Genomic DNA, 18,426 nt, shown 5'->3' with positions numbered 1-18,426 from the left:
CTGTGTAATCCATTTCTGCCCCCCTTCACACATGTTGGGTAGTCGTTGGATGAGGCCCGTTAGGTCCATGAAACTCCAGGGTGCATAATGTAGGGCTTTTCCTTTAACCATGAGGGGCATCATCTGACCTGGGGGTGACCACCCAACCTGATTAAGGCTGGGCTCCGACTGGGAGCGGGCATGCGCTAAGTACGCCGTGATACCAGGTTTGAATCTCACTGGGGGCTTCAGGCTTGCCCTGCTCCGTAGTGATCTAGCTCCTCTAGGCTCCGAGTCCTCCTCCTCACTGACGTCTTGTTCAACTTTTCCTTCGTTGTCTGTTTCAGTCCCCTCGTTCTCAGTCCCCCCTTGTTCGCCCAGTTCCATGTCTGAACTCACTTGCTTCTTCTTCTGCTGGTGGTATATTATGACCTTTGAGGCCTTACTCAGGCTCTTCACATGTTTTCCTGCTGACTGGTTCAGTGCTCTTCTCGACCTCTGTGATTTTGATTCTCCCAAACGGGGCTTGTGTGCATATTTATTTTTCACAGCTGTCGCCATTTGGACTGCTTACATGCGATATTTTTCAATTCATCCATTTTACCCACGCCGTATGATATCCCATCCTCCAATTCCTTATCCTCCTCATATGGGGAGAGCACCACATCCCCCTCTATATGGACCACCCGCCCCACATTGTCTCTTGGCTCCCCTTTTTCTCCTCCTCTGGTATGTGGAGCCCCTCGTGCTCCGTTTTCAACCTCGTGCCCTCTCTCACTACTACGACCGTCTTGATTATCACTGGTATTATGCTCCTCCCGCTCCTGTATTTCCTCCAGTTTCTTGTCTTTTTGTTTGTGCACCATCTGCCGTGACCCTGGCCTCGGGGTGCTGGTGCTGGTGGGACTCTCCCCGTGCTCCGGCCACCCCGGAGTGTGGGTCCAGTTTTTCATATACTCCTGTAGTTCCCTGTCCCTCTCTTTGTTGCCTACCTGTGGGAGGTCCAGCCATGGGCTTTCGCCCTCGATCGGGGTTCTATCCTCGTATCCGGCAGCTCCTTCTTCCATTTTGGTAGGTTCTCCATCCTCCCACATGCGATGCCTCATTCTTTGGTATCCGGTGAATGTTCCCCATATGTCCACCTCGGTTTCCTTCCATTCATCTTCTCTGTCCTCCAGGTCTTGCATCATGTAAAGCCCGGCAGGTGGGGCACTTCCGACAGGTCTCACTGGAGGGCGGTACTGAGGGTTATATGAGGGCGGGGCCTCTGCCCATTCCTTCTGAATGGCCTCTTTTATCTTCTTTCCTAGGCTTGCTTCCCTTTCTTCTTTCTTCCGTACCACCGCCTCTGCTCGTTCTCTCTGCCGTCTATCCTTCTCCTTCTCCTCTTTCCCTGCCTTCACAAACCAGTCCACTATCTTCTCTGTCTTCACACATTTCTCCCTCACTCTCAAGCCTTTTTTCTGTTCATTCCATACAGCTAATCTCTCTTTCATTATCTGGCATAGCTGTTCATCAAGAGTACCTTCCTCGGGCCATTTCCACTCACCACTAGTCTTCTCACTCCATTTTTTACAATAATGCCTAATGTCCTTCTCATCTGTACAGTGTTTGCTTATCAACCTCTCTATCGGGCTCATCTTTTTCTTACATTCAGCCATAACTCTGGTCGTGTCTCGCACCTCTCAGCCCTTAGAGTCTTTTGTACATGCCCCCCCCCTAAATCCCCTCAGTTATCCCTCACAGCCAAATGTTTTCCTCCTACCTTGTCCTGCTGTTCCAGCCTGCTTAGCCTATCTCGTACCGATTTATGCCTGCTTTTCCCTTCCGTCCGTACTCGGTCCAGCCAGCCTCCCTAGGGACTCACATACACTCAGAGTACATACATTCAATTTAATTAAGACGATTAATTAATTAAGTAAGATGATTCAATTAATCTTATGAATCTTAAGTTTAACTTTAGGTAATTCACACAGCCTCACACAATGGCCAATCCGGCAATTCTTACATGTTTACAATGTTCTTAGACATGATATTTACAACCCCTATTCAATATTACCCTATTTTTGGGTAATTAAATTAAAATTAAATTATATTATTATTATTTGTCATTTAACTGAACAACACCTTCATAATTTATGGAATATAAATGAAAGGTCCCAATGGACTGACTCACTGATTTCTCAACAATTTTGTTATATATTACAGCTCTAGAAGTTCTTATTCACACAATGGGCAGTCTGGCAGATGTCTAAAATATTTACAATGTTCTTGCATGCTCCCCCAATTTTTAAAACCCTCACACAGCAGTTATTGATACCAAAGAAATTATAATACACACAGTCACACCCGACTCACAGAAAGTCTGTACCAGATTCAAAACATTAAAAAAAAAAAAAAATCTCACACTGTTCTGTGTTACTCAGCTCAATCTGAAGTGCGCACACACACACATTTTCCTTCTTTTCCTTTTTTTTTCCTTTTTTTTTTTTTTCTTTCCACACAGACGGCAGGCCTGCTTGCGCAGATAAGAACAGATAGGAACACACACACCACTCCTTTTTATAAACAACGCCTGCAAGCTCACATACACATATTATATTCCACCCTATTACACCTATTTATTTTATTTCATGAGGTTTCAGAGTATAAAGCACCTCCACACCAACTCCGTATGTATGAAGCTTACAGTCATATAAATTAAATCCAACTTTCCCCGAAACTAATTTTTAAATCTTATCCAACACACATATCTCTTTAGGTATGGAGCTCATGTTCAGAGCACTAATAAATACATTTTTCCCTGTCTCCAAAACTTACACCCTCACACCGCACTCATATTATAAGCACATATATTATAAGCACACACATTTGTTATTACACATTCCATTCATACACCGGGCACACTGTATTGCGCGACCCGGACCTGGGCCCAGGATTTATTCCCCTCTCTATCTCAGACCTGGAATCTTTTCCCAGCGGTATTAGGGGTCCCCACTAAGCAGTCGCCACACCCTTAGTAGCCGGTATCTGGGGTCTGAGGCCTCATATCCACCTGCCTCTATCTCAGACCTGGAATCTTATTATTTTATCCTCCAGCGGTATTGCAGGACTTTCACTCACACAACACATATACAGTTTCCTTACACAGTCTTATGAACCTTATACAATTACAAAATTACAATCTTCTACAATCTACACTTCTCTTACCTCTTCTCACTCACTCAAGGTTCTTTTGGAGACCAACTTAGTCTTTCTTCCCACCCCGGGGGCTTCCCAATCGTAACAACAGACCACTAAAACAGAGCTTTGAAATAACAGGCGTCTACAATGCCTTCTTCCTACACGGCCTACCTGTTGCTTAGAGAGCGAAGTCCCACGGGAGAGATTCCAGACATATAGATCTTAGCCCCGTCCCATCTGGGGTGCCAAATGTTGGCTCAAATTTAGCCTATTACCCAAAAACACTGAAAATTCAACTTAGAAGCCAATACTCACATCTACCTCTGAGCCCAGTTGGAGATAGAAAAAAGACACCAGCCGTGAGTGAGAAGAAGCAAGGGTGCTCAGAAGAGCACTTCTGAGAATTCTCATTGGTGTGGATCTCGTGTGGTGGAACAGAACCAATAAAGCTGGACCCTTGCTTCTTCTCAATGGTGTCTTTTTTCTATCTCCAACTGGGCTCAGAGGTAGATGTGAGTTTTGGCTTCTAAGTTGAATTTTAAGTGTTTTTGGGTAATAGGCTAAATTTGAGCCAACACAGGTCTAACTGGTGTTTGTACTTTTAGCATTTATGAAAATGAGAAGGTTCAGTGAGAGCTGTGAGGACTTGTTTGTTAATTTGCACTGGTGTTAGTTCATTGTGTATTATTTTATTTCCTTCAGTATCAGGTGTGATTCACTTGGAGTGAGACGTTGGTCAGCTCTGGTCTCAGCACTCAGCCCAGAAACCTCCAATCTGAGAGAACTGCATCTGACTGTGAAAACACTGGATCTGTATGGGAATGAACTAGGAGACTCAGAATTGAAGAGTCTCTGTGTTGGACTGGAGAATCCTCACTGTAAAGTGGAGACACTGGGGTAAGATCATCTCTCTGAGAGTCACAATAACTCACTAAAAGCAGCAGTTGTATACAGTTTTTCACCTGAAATTTTCTGTAACAGTACAACATGCAGAACAAATAGATTAGTCATTAAGTGATAATGATTTCTCTCCAGAATAATTTATGCTTTTAATAAATAAATAAAGGTACTTACAGTTAGATAAATGTGCATTAAAAATAGAGATAAACAGAGATCCTTCTACAAAACCTGACTCATTACTTTTAAAGCCAGCGATACTTTAAGAATCTGCATTGAGTGATGTTTCTCAGGAACATTTCTGCGTGGTGTGTATCCGTGTAACAGACTAGTTCAATAAAGAGTTTACCTTCTCTGAAACAGACTCCACACCGTCTCTTTTCCCCCTGACTCTCGTGCACGTCAGAGAGAGATAGTTTGTATATATTGTAACCTTATTTTTGACAGGTCTAGGTCAAAGGTCAAGATCATAACATTTAATGATCCTGACCGTTCAAAGGGGTCATCATCATAAAATATATTTATGTTGGCATCATAAAAAATAGTTATGTTAAATCCGGAACACATTAATAACGCATAAATTCACATAAATTAAAAAAACACATAAATTCCAGGAACACACACACATGTTCTTTCCTTTCACATAGAATGTGAAACACTCCGAGGTAGGTCTAGGTCATAAACTATATTTATGTTTGCCTGTCATCATAAAATATATCTATGTTTGCATATTTATGTTGGCATCATAAAAAAGTAGTTATTTTAAATCTGGTTCCCATGCATTCCAGATACACACAGACACACATGTTCTCATACATAGTATGGTCATGTGTATTCCACACACACTAACACATACACATCCAAACAAAAATATCACACACACACAAACACACGCGCATGCACAGACACCACATACAAGTATTAATCATTAATAATGATTAATACTGAAATAATGAATTGTGAAACACTCCTGAGTTAGGCCTAGTCAATGGGTCAATTCCACACACAAACAAACACACATGCATGCACAGACACCACACACGTTGCACACATGTATATGTTCCAGTATACAAAAGTCGAGCACTCCAAGAGTCAGGCCTAGGTCAAAGGTCAACCCCGTAAAACCCCATTCCGATTTATTCCACACAGACACAGAGACACACGCATGCATACAACCCTGTCTATAAAAGCACACACACTTCCAACCAAAATTATGACATACACACACACACACACACACACACACACACACACACACACACATACATACATAAGGCTGGTGAAAAAATAAGCAAATTATTAATAATGAATTTCTGTACACATCCAACCAAAAATACGACACACAGACAAACACACTCTCTTTTCACATTATTTAAAAGGGATTTAAGTGTTATGTACTTAATTACCATAATTATGAACACAAGTTGTCAAGTAGACAATCATTTTTAAAATTATGTTGCTCCATTTAGATTTTCTCCAGTAGAACGCAGCCTTTTAAACCAGAAAAAAATGACTACCTTTAAGTTGTATAACAATAGTAACTAAAATCCAGTGTGATTTACAATACAAATATCATACCTAACATCTCTGCAGGTTTTATAGACATAAAAGCACTGAATGAAATGAGCAATATAGACAAAAAGGAAAAAAAGTGCTTTTTTTGTTTTTTATTTTTAATAAATTTGCAAAGATTTTAAACAAACTTCTTTCACATTGTCATTATGGGGTATTGTTTGTAGAATTTTGAGGAAAATAATGAATTTAATCCATTTTGGAATATATTATATAATATTATATATAATATTGTAACATAACAAAATGTGGAAAAAGTGAAGCGCTGTGAATACTTTCCGGATGCACTGTAACAGTGATAAAAGCAAAATGATGGCTGTACACGTCATCTTTAATCACAGGAATTAGTGTAGGCCTGGTTTCCTTTTTCACTCAAAATCTGGAAAAAATCTGGACTTTCTGAATGAATTTATTTAATAAAAATCTGATGGGGCAGTGGTCCATTCTGACGATTTCTTCTGTTAAAATCATCAGTTGAATAAAATTATTTTAAATATCACCACAACCAAATAATAATCCGGCAGTTATAATGGTTCTACTAATAGATTTAAGAGTCACTGAACAGTGGTAATGTTTTGGTCAGTGATAATTATATCTTGTGATTGGTCAAGAGAGATCAGAAAGTCCAACATGAAAGACACATCATCATCATCATAGCAAGTAAACCATGCTAAAAATCTGTTGATGAAGATTGTGTCAGTGTGTCTCTCTACAGGTTGTTTAAGTGTCGTGTCTCAGATGAAGGCTGTGCTGCTCTGACTTCAGCTCTGAGATCAAACCCCTCACACCTGAGAGGGCTGGATCTGTCCTATAATAATGTAGGACACTCAGGAGTGAAGAGTCTCTCTACTGTACTGGAGAATCCTCTCTGTAAATTGGAGATACTGAGGTAAGATCATCTCTCTGAGAGTCACATGACCTGCTCCTCAGTAAGACACATTCTCTAATAGTGAGACTGAAGCAGAAGTTTTAGATTCATCATCAATGTCCTGAGGAGGAAGATTGTTTAATTTCACTGCACACTGATGATTTGTCAGAGTCTTTGGGTCAGATGTACGTATGTGAGAAACTGCAGCACAAAACGTGACTTGATGCGACTGCAATGTGTCTGAAATTACTGTGAAATTTACTAAAACATTGTAACTAATCACACAAACTGCACCTGGGACACAAACTAAATGTACTGTGTGTGAACTGCAGGGTTTAAAAGCAGCAGTGAAATGGAAATGATCTAAAAAAAAAAAAAAAAAAAAATCTGAGAATTTGGAAACTATAATCAGAAGTTAATGCCATAGGACTGAAAAAGTGAACAATTAAATAAATCAAATTAGATTTTTAAATAAAAACAAAAAAGGGAGGTAAAGGCACTTACAAAAATTTCAAGCTACATCAACAATCCTTTTGCTGATTTTTTTTCTTCATTTTTCTTAAAGCTGAAATTGTGTTTATTCTGTCAGTGAATGTATGATTCAGTACGTCTCTGTCTAGCTGCTGTGAACAGAGTTGCCAGATCTGCGTTACGGAACTAGTTCAATAGACAAGCAGTATTAAAACCATGCAGTTTTCCTCAATAGTTCTTTCATTAAGATCCTACAGTGGTCTCGTATTACTCCACATTTTATGATAAATAAAGAATGTCTATGAGGAAACCCACTGACTAAAATACATTCATATAGTATCACAGAGCTGAAGTTGAGAACAGGATCAATAGGTGTGTGTATGAGAGGAGATCACAGTGCATGCTCACTACTGTATGTTTTAATATACAGATATGATTAAAATAATGTACGTAAAAATGTCCAAACTCCAATCCACAGTCAAAGAGATCAATCCATGCTGGTGAGTCAAAAGTAGCTCAAATCAACATTAAAACTGGGGACCTGGCAACCGCTCCAACAACACACATGGTGCTAATTTACACCTGGTTTCGAGAGGAGGACAAAATAACGTGTAAGACTGATGACTGCTAATCTCACAATCTTTTTTTCTTATTAAATTGAGCAGAATATGTAACAGTTACACTTCCAAGGTTTCTACACTTTTTTGGTGATTTTTCCTCAAATGCACAAAAATCTCAGCACATCTGTCCCTCTGTCTTCATGTTATTTTTCTGTAGAAATTTTATTTACTGTGAATTTCACATCCAAAACCCGTAGAACCTGATGAACCCAATGTGCAGACATTTTTACTCTGCATTAGCTTTATAATCCAGGAATATTTTATTTAACAATAAATTATCGGCAGTGATCTTGTTTAGAGAAGACATGAGTGTTAATTCTCCTCAGAATGAATGTTTTATAAAATCAGTTCTCACTCTCTAGGAGCTGCTGCTTTAAGAAGCTGCATTGAGTGACGTTGCTCAGTAACATTTCTGCGTGGTGTGTATCCGTGTAACAGACTAGTTCAATAAAGAGTTTACCTTCTCTGAAACAGACTCCACACCGTGTCTTTCCCCCCTGACTCTCGTACAGTGTAATCAGAGGATATAATAAGATGAGATGTGTTTCAGTTTGTGTTAACACTGGAGCACGCTGTCAGAGTGGAGATTGGACTCATCTGAGAGATGAAGAACAGAACTGCAGTTGGTTGAGGAGTGCATGGGGCAACGCCAAAACAGAGTCATTTTAACTGTGATAAAAACAAAATGATGTAAAAAATTAATTTACAGGAAATAAGAAGTCGTCCTGCAGGATAGATTAAGTACTTGGGAACTTTATTTTATTTCTGCAGGAGGTGAGCAGCAGTCCTTCAGGAATTATAAAATCCTGCAGGAGTTTTCCCTTGTGCAGCGAGTGTGCTGGAAATTCCTGCATGTTTCTATTGTACTGCTCCATCCTAAACCCTATAGGAAAATCCTGCACAGTTTGTCAATGTGTCCTGCAGTATTTCATCATTCCAGGATTCCAGCAAACATCCTGCAGAAAAATGAAAATCCTGCAGGATTCCTGTAGAGTTTTTTTTAAGGGAGCCACTGAACAGTGATAATGTTTTGGTCAGTGTTAATTATATCTTCTGATTGGTCAAGAGAGATCAGAAAGTCCAACATGAAAGACACATCATCATCATAGCAAGTAAACCAAGATAAAAATCTGCTGATGAAGAGTGTAATTGTGTCTCTCTACAGGTTGGAGTGTTGTGGTGTCTCAGATGAAGGCTGTGCTGCTCTGACTTCAGCTATGAGATCAAACCCTTCACACCTGAGAGACCTGAATCTGTCCTGGAATAATAATGTAGGAGACTCAGGAGTGAAGAGTCTCTCTGCTGTACTGGAGAATCCTCTCTGTAAACTGGAGACACTGAGGTAAGATCATCTCTCTGAGAGTCACATGACCTGCTCCTCAGTAAGACACATTCTCTAATAGTGAGACTGAAGCAGAAGTTTTAGGTTCATCATCAATGTCCTGAGGAGGAAGATTGTTTCTTTTTATTTAACAATAAATTATCAGTGAGTAATCTGGTTTTGAAAAGACATGAGTGTTAATCCTCTCAAGAATTAATGTTTTATACTTTTGTAATTTATCCATTGTATCTTTTAATTCATGACAGTGTTTGTTTTTCATGATGATTCAGACTTTTACTTCCTTCATTCTGTAGTAATATAAATATATAGAGAGATATTAGATGAGAGAAACTTAATATAACACTCAGTGTGATCATTTTAATTACACTGTTAATTATAATAAACAGGTGATATTAAATCCTCAGGTCATTCTGATTAATAAAATCATTTTACAAACACATCATCTTTAAAATAATTCTTAAACCAAGATACAAAATCTGTTCATGAAGAGTGTGTCATTGTGTCTCTCTACAGGTTGCGTGATTGTGGTGTCTCAGATGAAGGCTGTGCTGCTCTGACTTCAGCTCTGAGATCAAACCCCTCACACCTGAGAGAACTGGATCTGTCCTTTAATAAACTAGGAGACTCAGGAGTGAAGAGTCTCTCTGCTGTACTGGAGAATCCTCTCTGTAAACTGGAGATACTGTGGTAAGATCATATTTTAAATCATTAATAATAAAACATGTTCTAATCTTCTGATTACGGACAGTCTGATCTTCTCAAGAAAGATCTGTTCATGTGAACGCTGATTTAAAAAGAGATTTTGTTGAGATGTGTGAAGTGAGGAAAAGTTACTAAAACATTTCTAAAGATCTAGTGTGTGTTACTCAGTCCACAATGAGAGAAACTGTCTACAACCAGAGGTCAGTGCTGTTGTTCCTCTGCCTGAGATCGAGAGAATGAAGAGTGTGTCATTGTATCTCTTTGCAGGTTGCGTGATTGTGGTGTCTCAGATGAAGGCTGTGCTGCTCTGACTTCAGCTCTGAGATTAAACCCCTCACACCTGAGAGAACTGCATCTGTCTGATAATAATGTAGGAGACTCAGGAGTGAAGCTACTCTCTGCTATTAAGGATGATAAACATTACAAACTACAGACACTGGTGAGTCATGACCTTTTTATATAAATTGTGAAAAAATAAAAGACTAATAAATGAACCTGATTATCATTAGTTTGTACATTTCTCTTTCGTTCCAATAAATATCAGATTACAAGGTTAGGAAACAAAACCAGTTTTAGAAATGTCACTATATTCTTTATTCATTTAATCAGATTTTTTCTAACAATTGGCTTTAATGCTGTTTTGTGTTCAGTAAAGTGTGTTGATTTAAAATTCATGTGAAGGTAGAAGACAGGGAGTCAGACAGAGTCTACAAAATATCACAAATGAGTGCATGAGAGTGATTGTAAATGAACACCTGGTCTCCTTGTGACAGCCTGCTATCTCTGACTTCATACTGCTGCTTTTGTCTGAACAAGATGATATCTGCTTTTCCCTGTTTCTGATAAGCAGCACACTTTCTTCTCAACTCTCATTAAAATGATTATATTTTATGCCACAGATATTTGATTTAAGCAGCCACTTTCCTCACTCTGACACTTCTTCCAGCACCCTACCTCCACACCGTGTCTTCTGTCTTTCCTGTAACATTCACCTCGGCTTCTTCTTAAAGTCTGCACTTAAATATAAATGTAGAACAAGAGCTAAATGACACAGTAGTGTTCATTATTTAAAAAACTCCAAAGCCTGTGATTGGATAAGAGCAGTGATGTGCTGGGTAAATATCTGCTCATTTTCCTGTTAGAACTTGTGGAAGTTCTCATTTGTTCTCGCTAAATGTTATAACACAGATGTTAGTAAGAATGAAGAAATGTAGAATGATTAATTATAAACAGGACATGATGATGTTTCTCTTAGAGCAGAGATGATTACATGTTGATCATGAAGTACCACAGTCCAGTTTGTGGTTATTAATTCACATGTTTTTCTTTTATATTCAGGATTTGATGAACATCTGTGGATACGAACAGTGGACAGGAAATGTCCAAATGTCCAGAAAAAGGACAGGAAGAGTTTCAAGACATAGGTGGAATTTTTACCTGACAGGATTGGCATCTGAGGAGTTTATCTGATGAAGCCTCTAGGAGACTCACTACAATTCACATTTATCACTTTGTCCTTTGGTACATTAGTGTAGCAGTGCTGTTGTACTAAATATCAACACTCTTGGAACACTGCTTATCTGATCAAATTAATGGACCAGAACTAACTGTTGTATGATATCTTTTTAATGGTTTATGTGATTTTTCTGTGTTTATGTGAATAATATTTGTTTACTAATTGTAATATGTTTTAATATCTTTACACATTGTCGTGGCAAACAATCTTTCCAGCCTAAGTCAAAAAAACGTCAGAGACAGAGCGTTAGTAGATGTCAAGAAGTAATTAAAATTTATTGAAACAATAAAGTGAGAGTCTGCAGTAAGTCTCCATCCATCCATCCATCCATCTTTTATACCGCTTATCCTTTTCAGGGTCACGAGGAAACCTGGAGCCTATCCCAGGGAGCATGGCGGGGTACACCCTGGACAGGGTGCCAATCCATCGCAGTGCAGAAAGTCTAAATTATGCAACCACACACAGCCCTTTTTATACCTTTCTCCACAGCGTACTCATCTTAGATGGGGTTTTGCCTTTTCTCATTAAAAACAGAGCTTCTTCGCCACAATGAATTATTCATGTCTATATGTTATCTTAAATTTGTGGAGCATGCGCGGTTAGTTATTTTTCTTGAAAGGGTTTTATGAGGACAAGATTACTTTTTAAAAAATGTTTCAGTCAGACAGAGTCTTTTTTTTTTTTCTCTCTGACCAACACTCCCTTCTTATGTCTCAATGAGTTTCTGTCTGTTTTTATCTGCTGTCCTAGCTGATATCTACCTCCCTTCCTGAAGCCCTATCCTAACTCCTTAATTGGTGTCCGGCCTCCAGGTTGTTTACTTACAAAAGCAGTTTCAGTGAATATCTAATGCCAGTTTATTGCTGTGCAGAAAAGTGCAGGCTGATACAGAAAAACAATTATTATACAGTAAGACACAGAATTCATCTAACTCAATACACACTACAGATATTGCTATATTATCTTCTACAGGGTTAGTTATAAAACTGTCTGGTTTTAATTTAATTTAATAGCCTGAATTTCACATCTAATATTTTCAACTTTATCAATGAGAAAATCATGAAATCTTTGCTGCTATATAATGATTGTGTACCTGTTTCTCTGGTGGTTTTATTCCTAGTTAATTTTACTACCATGTTGAATAGAAATCTAGAATTGTTTTTGTTTTCTTCTATTAAGGTGGAGAGAGAGACTGATCTAGCATCACTAAGACATTTTCTATAGTTCAGGAGGTTCTCCTTCCATGCTGTTTGAAATATTACCAATTTGGTTTGACACCATTTACATTCTAATTGTGTGGTCTGTTTTAAGGTACGCATTTGATCGTTATACCAGAGTGCTAGCTTTTTCTCTCTAATTATTTTTCTTTTGAGTTGGAGCCAAAAGAATAGCACAAGATGTTGATAGCACAAGATGTTTCCAGTGCAGTTCTTCGCTCATGCAGCTGGGCCAGCTTGTCGAGTAGGCTGCGGATCTGTTTCTAGATTGCCTCCAATTCCAACAGCACCACGTGCAGCTCAAGCGAGTCCTCATCTGCACTCGAAGGTGGAGAAACAACAGACATATTTGCCTTTATAAACAGCGGTAAATGAGAGAAATGTGAAATGTAAACAAGGCTAGCAGTAAGGTGATGCTAGCAGGCTACGAGCTAATTGCGGATGTTTGTAAGATCTGATTAAAACTTGGCAACAGCGCAACATTATGATTATTTTTATCTAAAATAGTATCTGTGATATTTGTAAATGTTATAAAAGTAAAAAATAATATTTTTAAAGTATAGAAATTTGGAAAAGATAGTGTCAGCTCGAGGGACACTGCTTCCTGCAGCACTGGTTTTTCTGAGATTTTGGCAATGTACTCCTTACACAGTGGGTACATAGACCCCAACAATTCTACAGGAATAGATACCATTTGTCACACTTCGAAATAACAAAAGTACTTAAGCCTAAATAATCAATCACCCTTTTTAATGCCACAGGAATTCCAACTTATAATTTATCTGCCCCAAATCTTAACACTTCCTCGAGCCAGTCTGAGTGACAGATGATGCTCGTATCGGTTTGATATAATTTTTACCACAATTCCCCCTAAAGTCGTGTGTTTATCTGATGACTCAATTCTACCCTCTGCTGTTTGTTTTACCCAATAAACTTGTCTCAGTATTGGGGATGCCTCTATTACTGGATCACTTATAATCTGTCGAGTTCCCCTCTTCCTGTTTGAAAACCTATTTCTTCCCTTAATCTGAGGTATGGCTCAACCTGGGGAGCTATGGATGCCCAGGCAAAATACCACAGAGATTCAGGTTGAAAAAACTTGTCTAGCAGGCTTTCAAAATTATTTAATGTCCAGCTATTTTCTATCAGCCTCCACCAGTTAATATAGGGAAATTCTTCCTGTACTTCTGTTAGATTTAATATGATAGTTATTTGCACCAAAAATGTGTTTTTTCTTTGCTCTGTTAAAGGCTGCCTCGACCCTCTGATATCAAAATAAAATCGCTCCTTCCAGAAATTATTACTGACTCCCTGTGTTTCTTTGAGCAATGTAATTAACTCTGCTTCCATACAACACTTTAATTCTTAATTTAATGTGCTTCTGTAGTTGAATGAGTATGTACTCTCATGAGCACGCTTTCTTTTATACTCGTAAATGCTCAGCACTCCAAAATGATCCCTGGCCTGATGCCCACAAAAATTAAACTTTAGATGGCAGATATTAATCTTTCCACCTTTCTGTATGGCTTTTCTTAATATTCGAGTGGTGAATGGAGAACATTCTGGTACGTGGGGACTAGCCATGGCATACAATAATCGGATTGATTAAAGCCAAGTGATATTAGTGAATTATAATCCCAATAATGCAGAGCTGAAAAGTATAATATATGCGGCTGGTATCTAGACATTAAATTAACCCCTTCTCTATTACTGTTGCCCAACTCCCTCCACCATGCACTCACTAGGGAGAGTCCAACAACCGTGCAACGCTGTAGTTTTCGAACCGCACAGGACCACGAACCTTACCACAGGAGAACTTCACTCAAAAATGAAGAGATCAGGCACACTGATTCAACAGATTTGGAGCGTTTTCTTGCTCAGATCAGTGTGGAGTTTACGATACCTTGGGTCAGTGACGATTGATACAGATCACGCCCACAGAGAGCCGTGGATGGACCAGAGCCACCAGAAGCTCACTCAAGAAAAGGTGACAACGACCGTACAGCCCCCAAGTTAGGATCAATCACTCAACAAAAATAATTTACCACACATAACATTTAACAACACAAGAAGTACACCCCAAATGTTTCACACTTGTACACGCCTCTTGTGTGACCTGCTTAGAATTTCCCAGGCACAATACTTAAACATTTAGTTCTGCCTAGAACTTCACATTAGAAAAACTACAAAAAAAAAAAAAAAAACACTACAATTTACACATATAAATATAAAAATACCTAATATAAATGCAATAAAAATAGTAATAAATATAATTTTATATATATATATATATATATATATATATATATATATAATAAAAATACATAATATAAATATACAAATCGCTCAGTCATTGAGTCGTTGTGATTTGAGGATTCACCCCAGAGGTAAATAAACATTTAAAACGTTTATATAAAAAAAAAACAACAACAACAACCTCCACCTTAGCATTTCTCATTGGTCTGTCAGGGAGAGAGAGAGAAATATATTGCTGTAAATCCATTTTGAATGATATATTGTATATTGATAAAATATATAGATTTATATTCTACTAGCCCTTGTCTTGAGGACATATTTTGGGCAAAGGCTGATCTATTGCATTTTAGGGCCTTTTTGATTATGCGTAATAAAGAAAACAAAAATAAAGCTGGTGAGTAAATAAAATGTATTTGTGTGTGTATTAGTGGCTGTGTGAATCATGTAACAACTTACATTTGGCTGTATCAGGTTTTGACACCTTTTTTTTCTTAATTAGAATGAACTCTGTCATCATCTGAAACAAAAACATTTTAGCATGTTTAAATAAAAAGGCAGTTCACAAACAGAATTCATATTTAAATCCATAGTTCATAGAATTATGAAAGATGAATTAAAGCGTCAAAATACAAGTTGTGTGTATAAAAAATACTGTAATTAACATTTGTGCTCTTCAAACAATGGGTTGGCTTGGTTTTTAATTGGAATTTTGTTTACATTTTCATTAATCACTTCAGTACAATTTTGCAAATCTCAAAACTGAACATTGGTAACATAGCTGGCTGTTCCTTCAAAACCTGGAACTATGCTTTATAATTGTGTTTAATTATTGTGAAAACTCAATGAAAACTTTTGGTTTAATCACAGAAAAAGAATAATCTTCTTCTTTCAGTTTATTAATAGATTTTAGCAATCAGTTAATTTAACAGCAATCATAACAAAACAAGAAAAAATGTTTCAAAATGCTCTTCGATGTGCTGACTGAAAATAACTGTAAAGTGCAGTTGTTACATTATAAATAGAATTAACATTATCTAACCAATATGTAATGTGTGTAATATCTATCCAGTGTGTAATCAGAAGGTGGGGTCGATGAAAACTGTCCCCAGGTTATATGTCTATTTTCTTTTTATTGTTTATTAGGTAGAATGGAGTATGCAGTTAATGATGTAATGTGTACTGTTCCAACTGTGTTAAAACATTTCATGACTTAATACTTCAAAAGTCATTATTTTCCTCTGCTCTACACTGCTGTCTTCTGCATGTCCTCCAGACTGGTTTTCTTAATTAAAAAGAATTTCCAGCGGCTCTTACAGTATGAATAAAATGACCTTTAAGATGAGGTCATGAGGATTCTTTCTGGATTTTTTCCCTTGCAGTCTTGTCGGGCTTTTACACTGAGAAACACACACGCTCACACAGTTTTACATACAGTATATACTGAGCTGTGGCTGATGGTAGGGACCATAGCTGCCAGGTTTCTATGATCTACTTGGTACTTACTATGAAAATAGCTCCAAAGCGATTAAATCACTGTAAATGTAAAAACAAAAATAAAAAATAAAAAAATAACCTAATCATTTTACTGTGATTTGAACACTTACCATCTGAGGAGATTTCAGTTTTAGCCTGAAATCTCATTGTTTTTTTGTGTGCACTCTTTTTATTTGTTATGATATAGGATATGAGATATATTTTTGTGTGTGAGATGATAGTCAGAGGACATTGTGGTTATAAGTCAGGATTTCAGCAGTGCAGCAGCTTGTAAACGGCTTGGAAGTGACCACTGGTTAACATGGATTCAGATTCTATTCATGCTTTCCACTTATACTGATCAGTACTTTCTGTGTCAATGGCTGAGCAGTAGGTCAATTCACAGTATGCGATTTCTACATTCAAACACAGATTAGATGCACAAGAGTGTTTTAAGAAAGATATCTTCAGTGACTAGTACGGAATGAATGGAAATGTTTTATCATGTACAGCAGTTTCTTTTGGGTGGGAAAAAAATCTCAAGTGAATACAACATTATGTAAAACCTCATTTTGCAGCTCAGTGGTTAAAGTGTTGTGTTACTGCTCAGAAGGTTGCGAGTTCAAACCCCAGCACCACCACGCTGCCACTGTTGGGCCCTATCTAGAATAAAGTCCAGCTATGTGTATAGGATGTTCATTTTGCCACATTTGTTAGTTTGTTTTGTATAGAAGGTGAGAGTCATTGTCTTATCCTATCTATGGGGGTGTGCAAGACTAAAATACCCAAGTATTTGCACTAAAATAAATAAATAAAAATAAATTACAAGCAAAATTTAATTTTAGTTGCAAAAGTACAACTCTACTACTGGTCCATTGGACATCAACCAGCAAGTAGATGTCCATAACACCTAAAACGGTGAATTTGAAAAACAAAGAAATTCTGCTGTATGTGATCCAATAAGCAATGTTTTTTTTTTTTAAATTATATATATATATATATATATATTAAAAACACATACTACATGCCCCCTTTTTGTTGAAGGGTAAAGAGGAATAACATGCAGAGGTTGTATGATGATTGGTCGAAAGGAAGGACAAAGAAATGCAAATAAAAACTTCATAAACAGAAAACACATTACTCTAATTAACATTAACACATGAACTAAATTCTGAAGATTAAAGTAAGATTTCTTAAATTATTGAATGTTATTAATTCATATTAACATTGACTGAATTCTAAAAACCTCCTGTTAGGAAATATACTACTCTACAAATCTATTTCTGCAGAGATTACAGAGTTTACAAACTGCAGTTTTGTCATCATTCAACACAAGAGACATCTTTACACACAGCACCAAATCCCTGTGTTTTCATTGTGGGGGAAAAAGAAAATAAAACACTCTCCTCTAGCCCAGTGTGCAGAGCCTCGGAGGGTGACACCAAAAGAGCTCACAAGAGACAAACAGTGTAGATATCAAAGTGAAAAACACTACACTAACTTACAGAATCACAAAGTGCAGCTCAAACGTCTGAGAGTACAATAAACCTTACACACAACACAGCGCTCTCTTAATGTGACTCTCTGTCCAGTCTCAACCTGTTCTAGTCTAGATCTGACGTCGAATAATCCACTTCCTAGACGGTGCTTTTATACCGGAAGTCCCGCCTTCTTTGGGAAATCCAGAGCGCTGATTGGTGCAACAGCAGCGCGGCAGTGACGCAGTCATTGATCGAGTCGACACCAGTCAGCGAATCAGGTAGAAGACGAAAGAAAAGTAAAAAGAGAAATGACGTTCACTAAATTCCAGGTGTTTCAGTACTGTGACGTAAAGTGGGCGTTTCTGGAGGTGTGGTGAAATTACAGGTCACCGAGCATGCGCAGAATACTGTTTATTTGCGCGCGCATGCCGAGGATCAGCGATGTAAGATGAAGGACAAAACAAACGGTAACTAATTTTTATGTCTAAAACAAACAAACAAACAAACAAACAAACAAGCAATCCTGTAAATGCTAAATTAACTGTTTCTTCAAACTGTCAACTTTGCTCTTTCTGTGTAAATTGAGTAGTTGAGTATGAAAATGTGGATAATTATGAGTTTTTTTTTTTAATTGAGCAACAGAAGTGGAAATGATACTGAGGTTAAAAAGAATTAAGGTTCCACTGCAGATTTTTAGTATTGCATGAGAGGACACATGATAGAAGTGATGTAAAGTCAGTAAGTGCTTATTTAAGTGAAACAAGTATTTCATAACAATAGTATTTTTCAAACGACACCCATGTGATCACGGACAGGTATCTGAAGAATGAATGTAAAACCCTGTGATCA

At 37.8% G+C, this 18,426-nt stretch overlaps 2 protein-coding genes and 1 long non-coding RNA gene across 5 annotated transcripts in view; 2 read left to right on the top strand and 1 right to left on the bottom strand.

Moving 5' to 3' along the window:
• LOC128623009 (NLR family CARD domain-containing protein 3-like) overlaps positions 1–11,536 on the top strand; it is a 31,063-nt gene extending 19,527 nt beyond the window's left edge. Inside the window, exons 3-8 of one of the 2 annotated variants that reach the window (XM_053649844.1) lie at positions 3,865–4,059; positions 6,347–6,520; positions 8,756–8,932; positions 9,446–9,619; positions 9,902–10,073; positions 10,973–11,536. In XM_053649844.1, the coding sequence (XP_053505819.1) occupies positions 3,865–4,059; positions 6,347–6,520; positions 8,756–8,932; positions 9,446–9,619; positions 9,902–10,073; positions 10,973–11,104 (1,024 nt within the window). In that variant the 3' untranslated portion in view covers positions 11,105–11,536. The remainder of the gene's footprint in view (positions 1–3,864; positions 4,060–6,346; positions 6,521–8,755; positions 8,933–9,445; positions 9,620–9,901; positions 10,074–10,972) is intronic. The other variant, XM_053649845.1, reaches the window with a different exon arrangement.
• LOC128623011 (NLR family CARD domain-containing protein 3-like) overlaps positions 1–18,426 on the top strand; it is a 105,770-nt gene that overhangs the window by 48,367 nt on the left and 38,977 nt on the right. The gene's annotated exons all lie outside the window — the stretch shown is intronic.
• On the bottom strand, positions 12,157–18,044 carry LOC128623016 (uncharacterized). The gene is made up of 3 exons (XR_008388491.1): positions 17,602–18,044; positions 15,080–15,140; positions 12,157–12,683 (listed from the first exon to the last, which is right to left on the bottom strand). It is a non-coding gene; the product is annotated as an uncharacterized LOC128623016 (long non-coding RNA).

Source organism: Ictalurus furcatus, chromosome 19 (assembly GCF_023375685.1).
Source record: "Ictalurus furcatus strain D&B chromosome 19, Billie_1.0, whole genome shotgun sequence".
Classification (NCBI taxonomy): Eukaryota; Metazoa; Chordata; class Actinopteri; order Siluriformes; family Ictaluridae; genus Ictalurus; species Ictalurus furcatus.
Note: the sequence above shows the minus strand (reverse complement) of the source record. Positions and strands in the feature narration are given on the sequence as shown.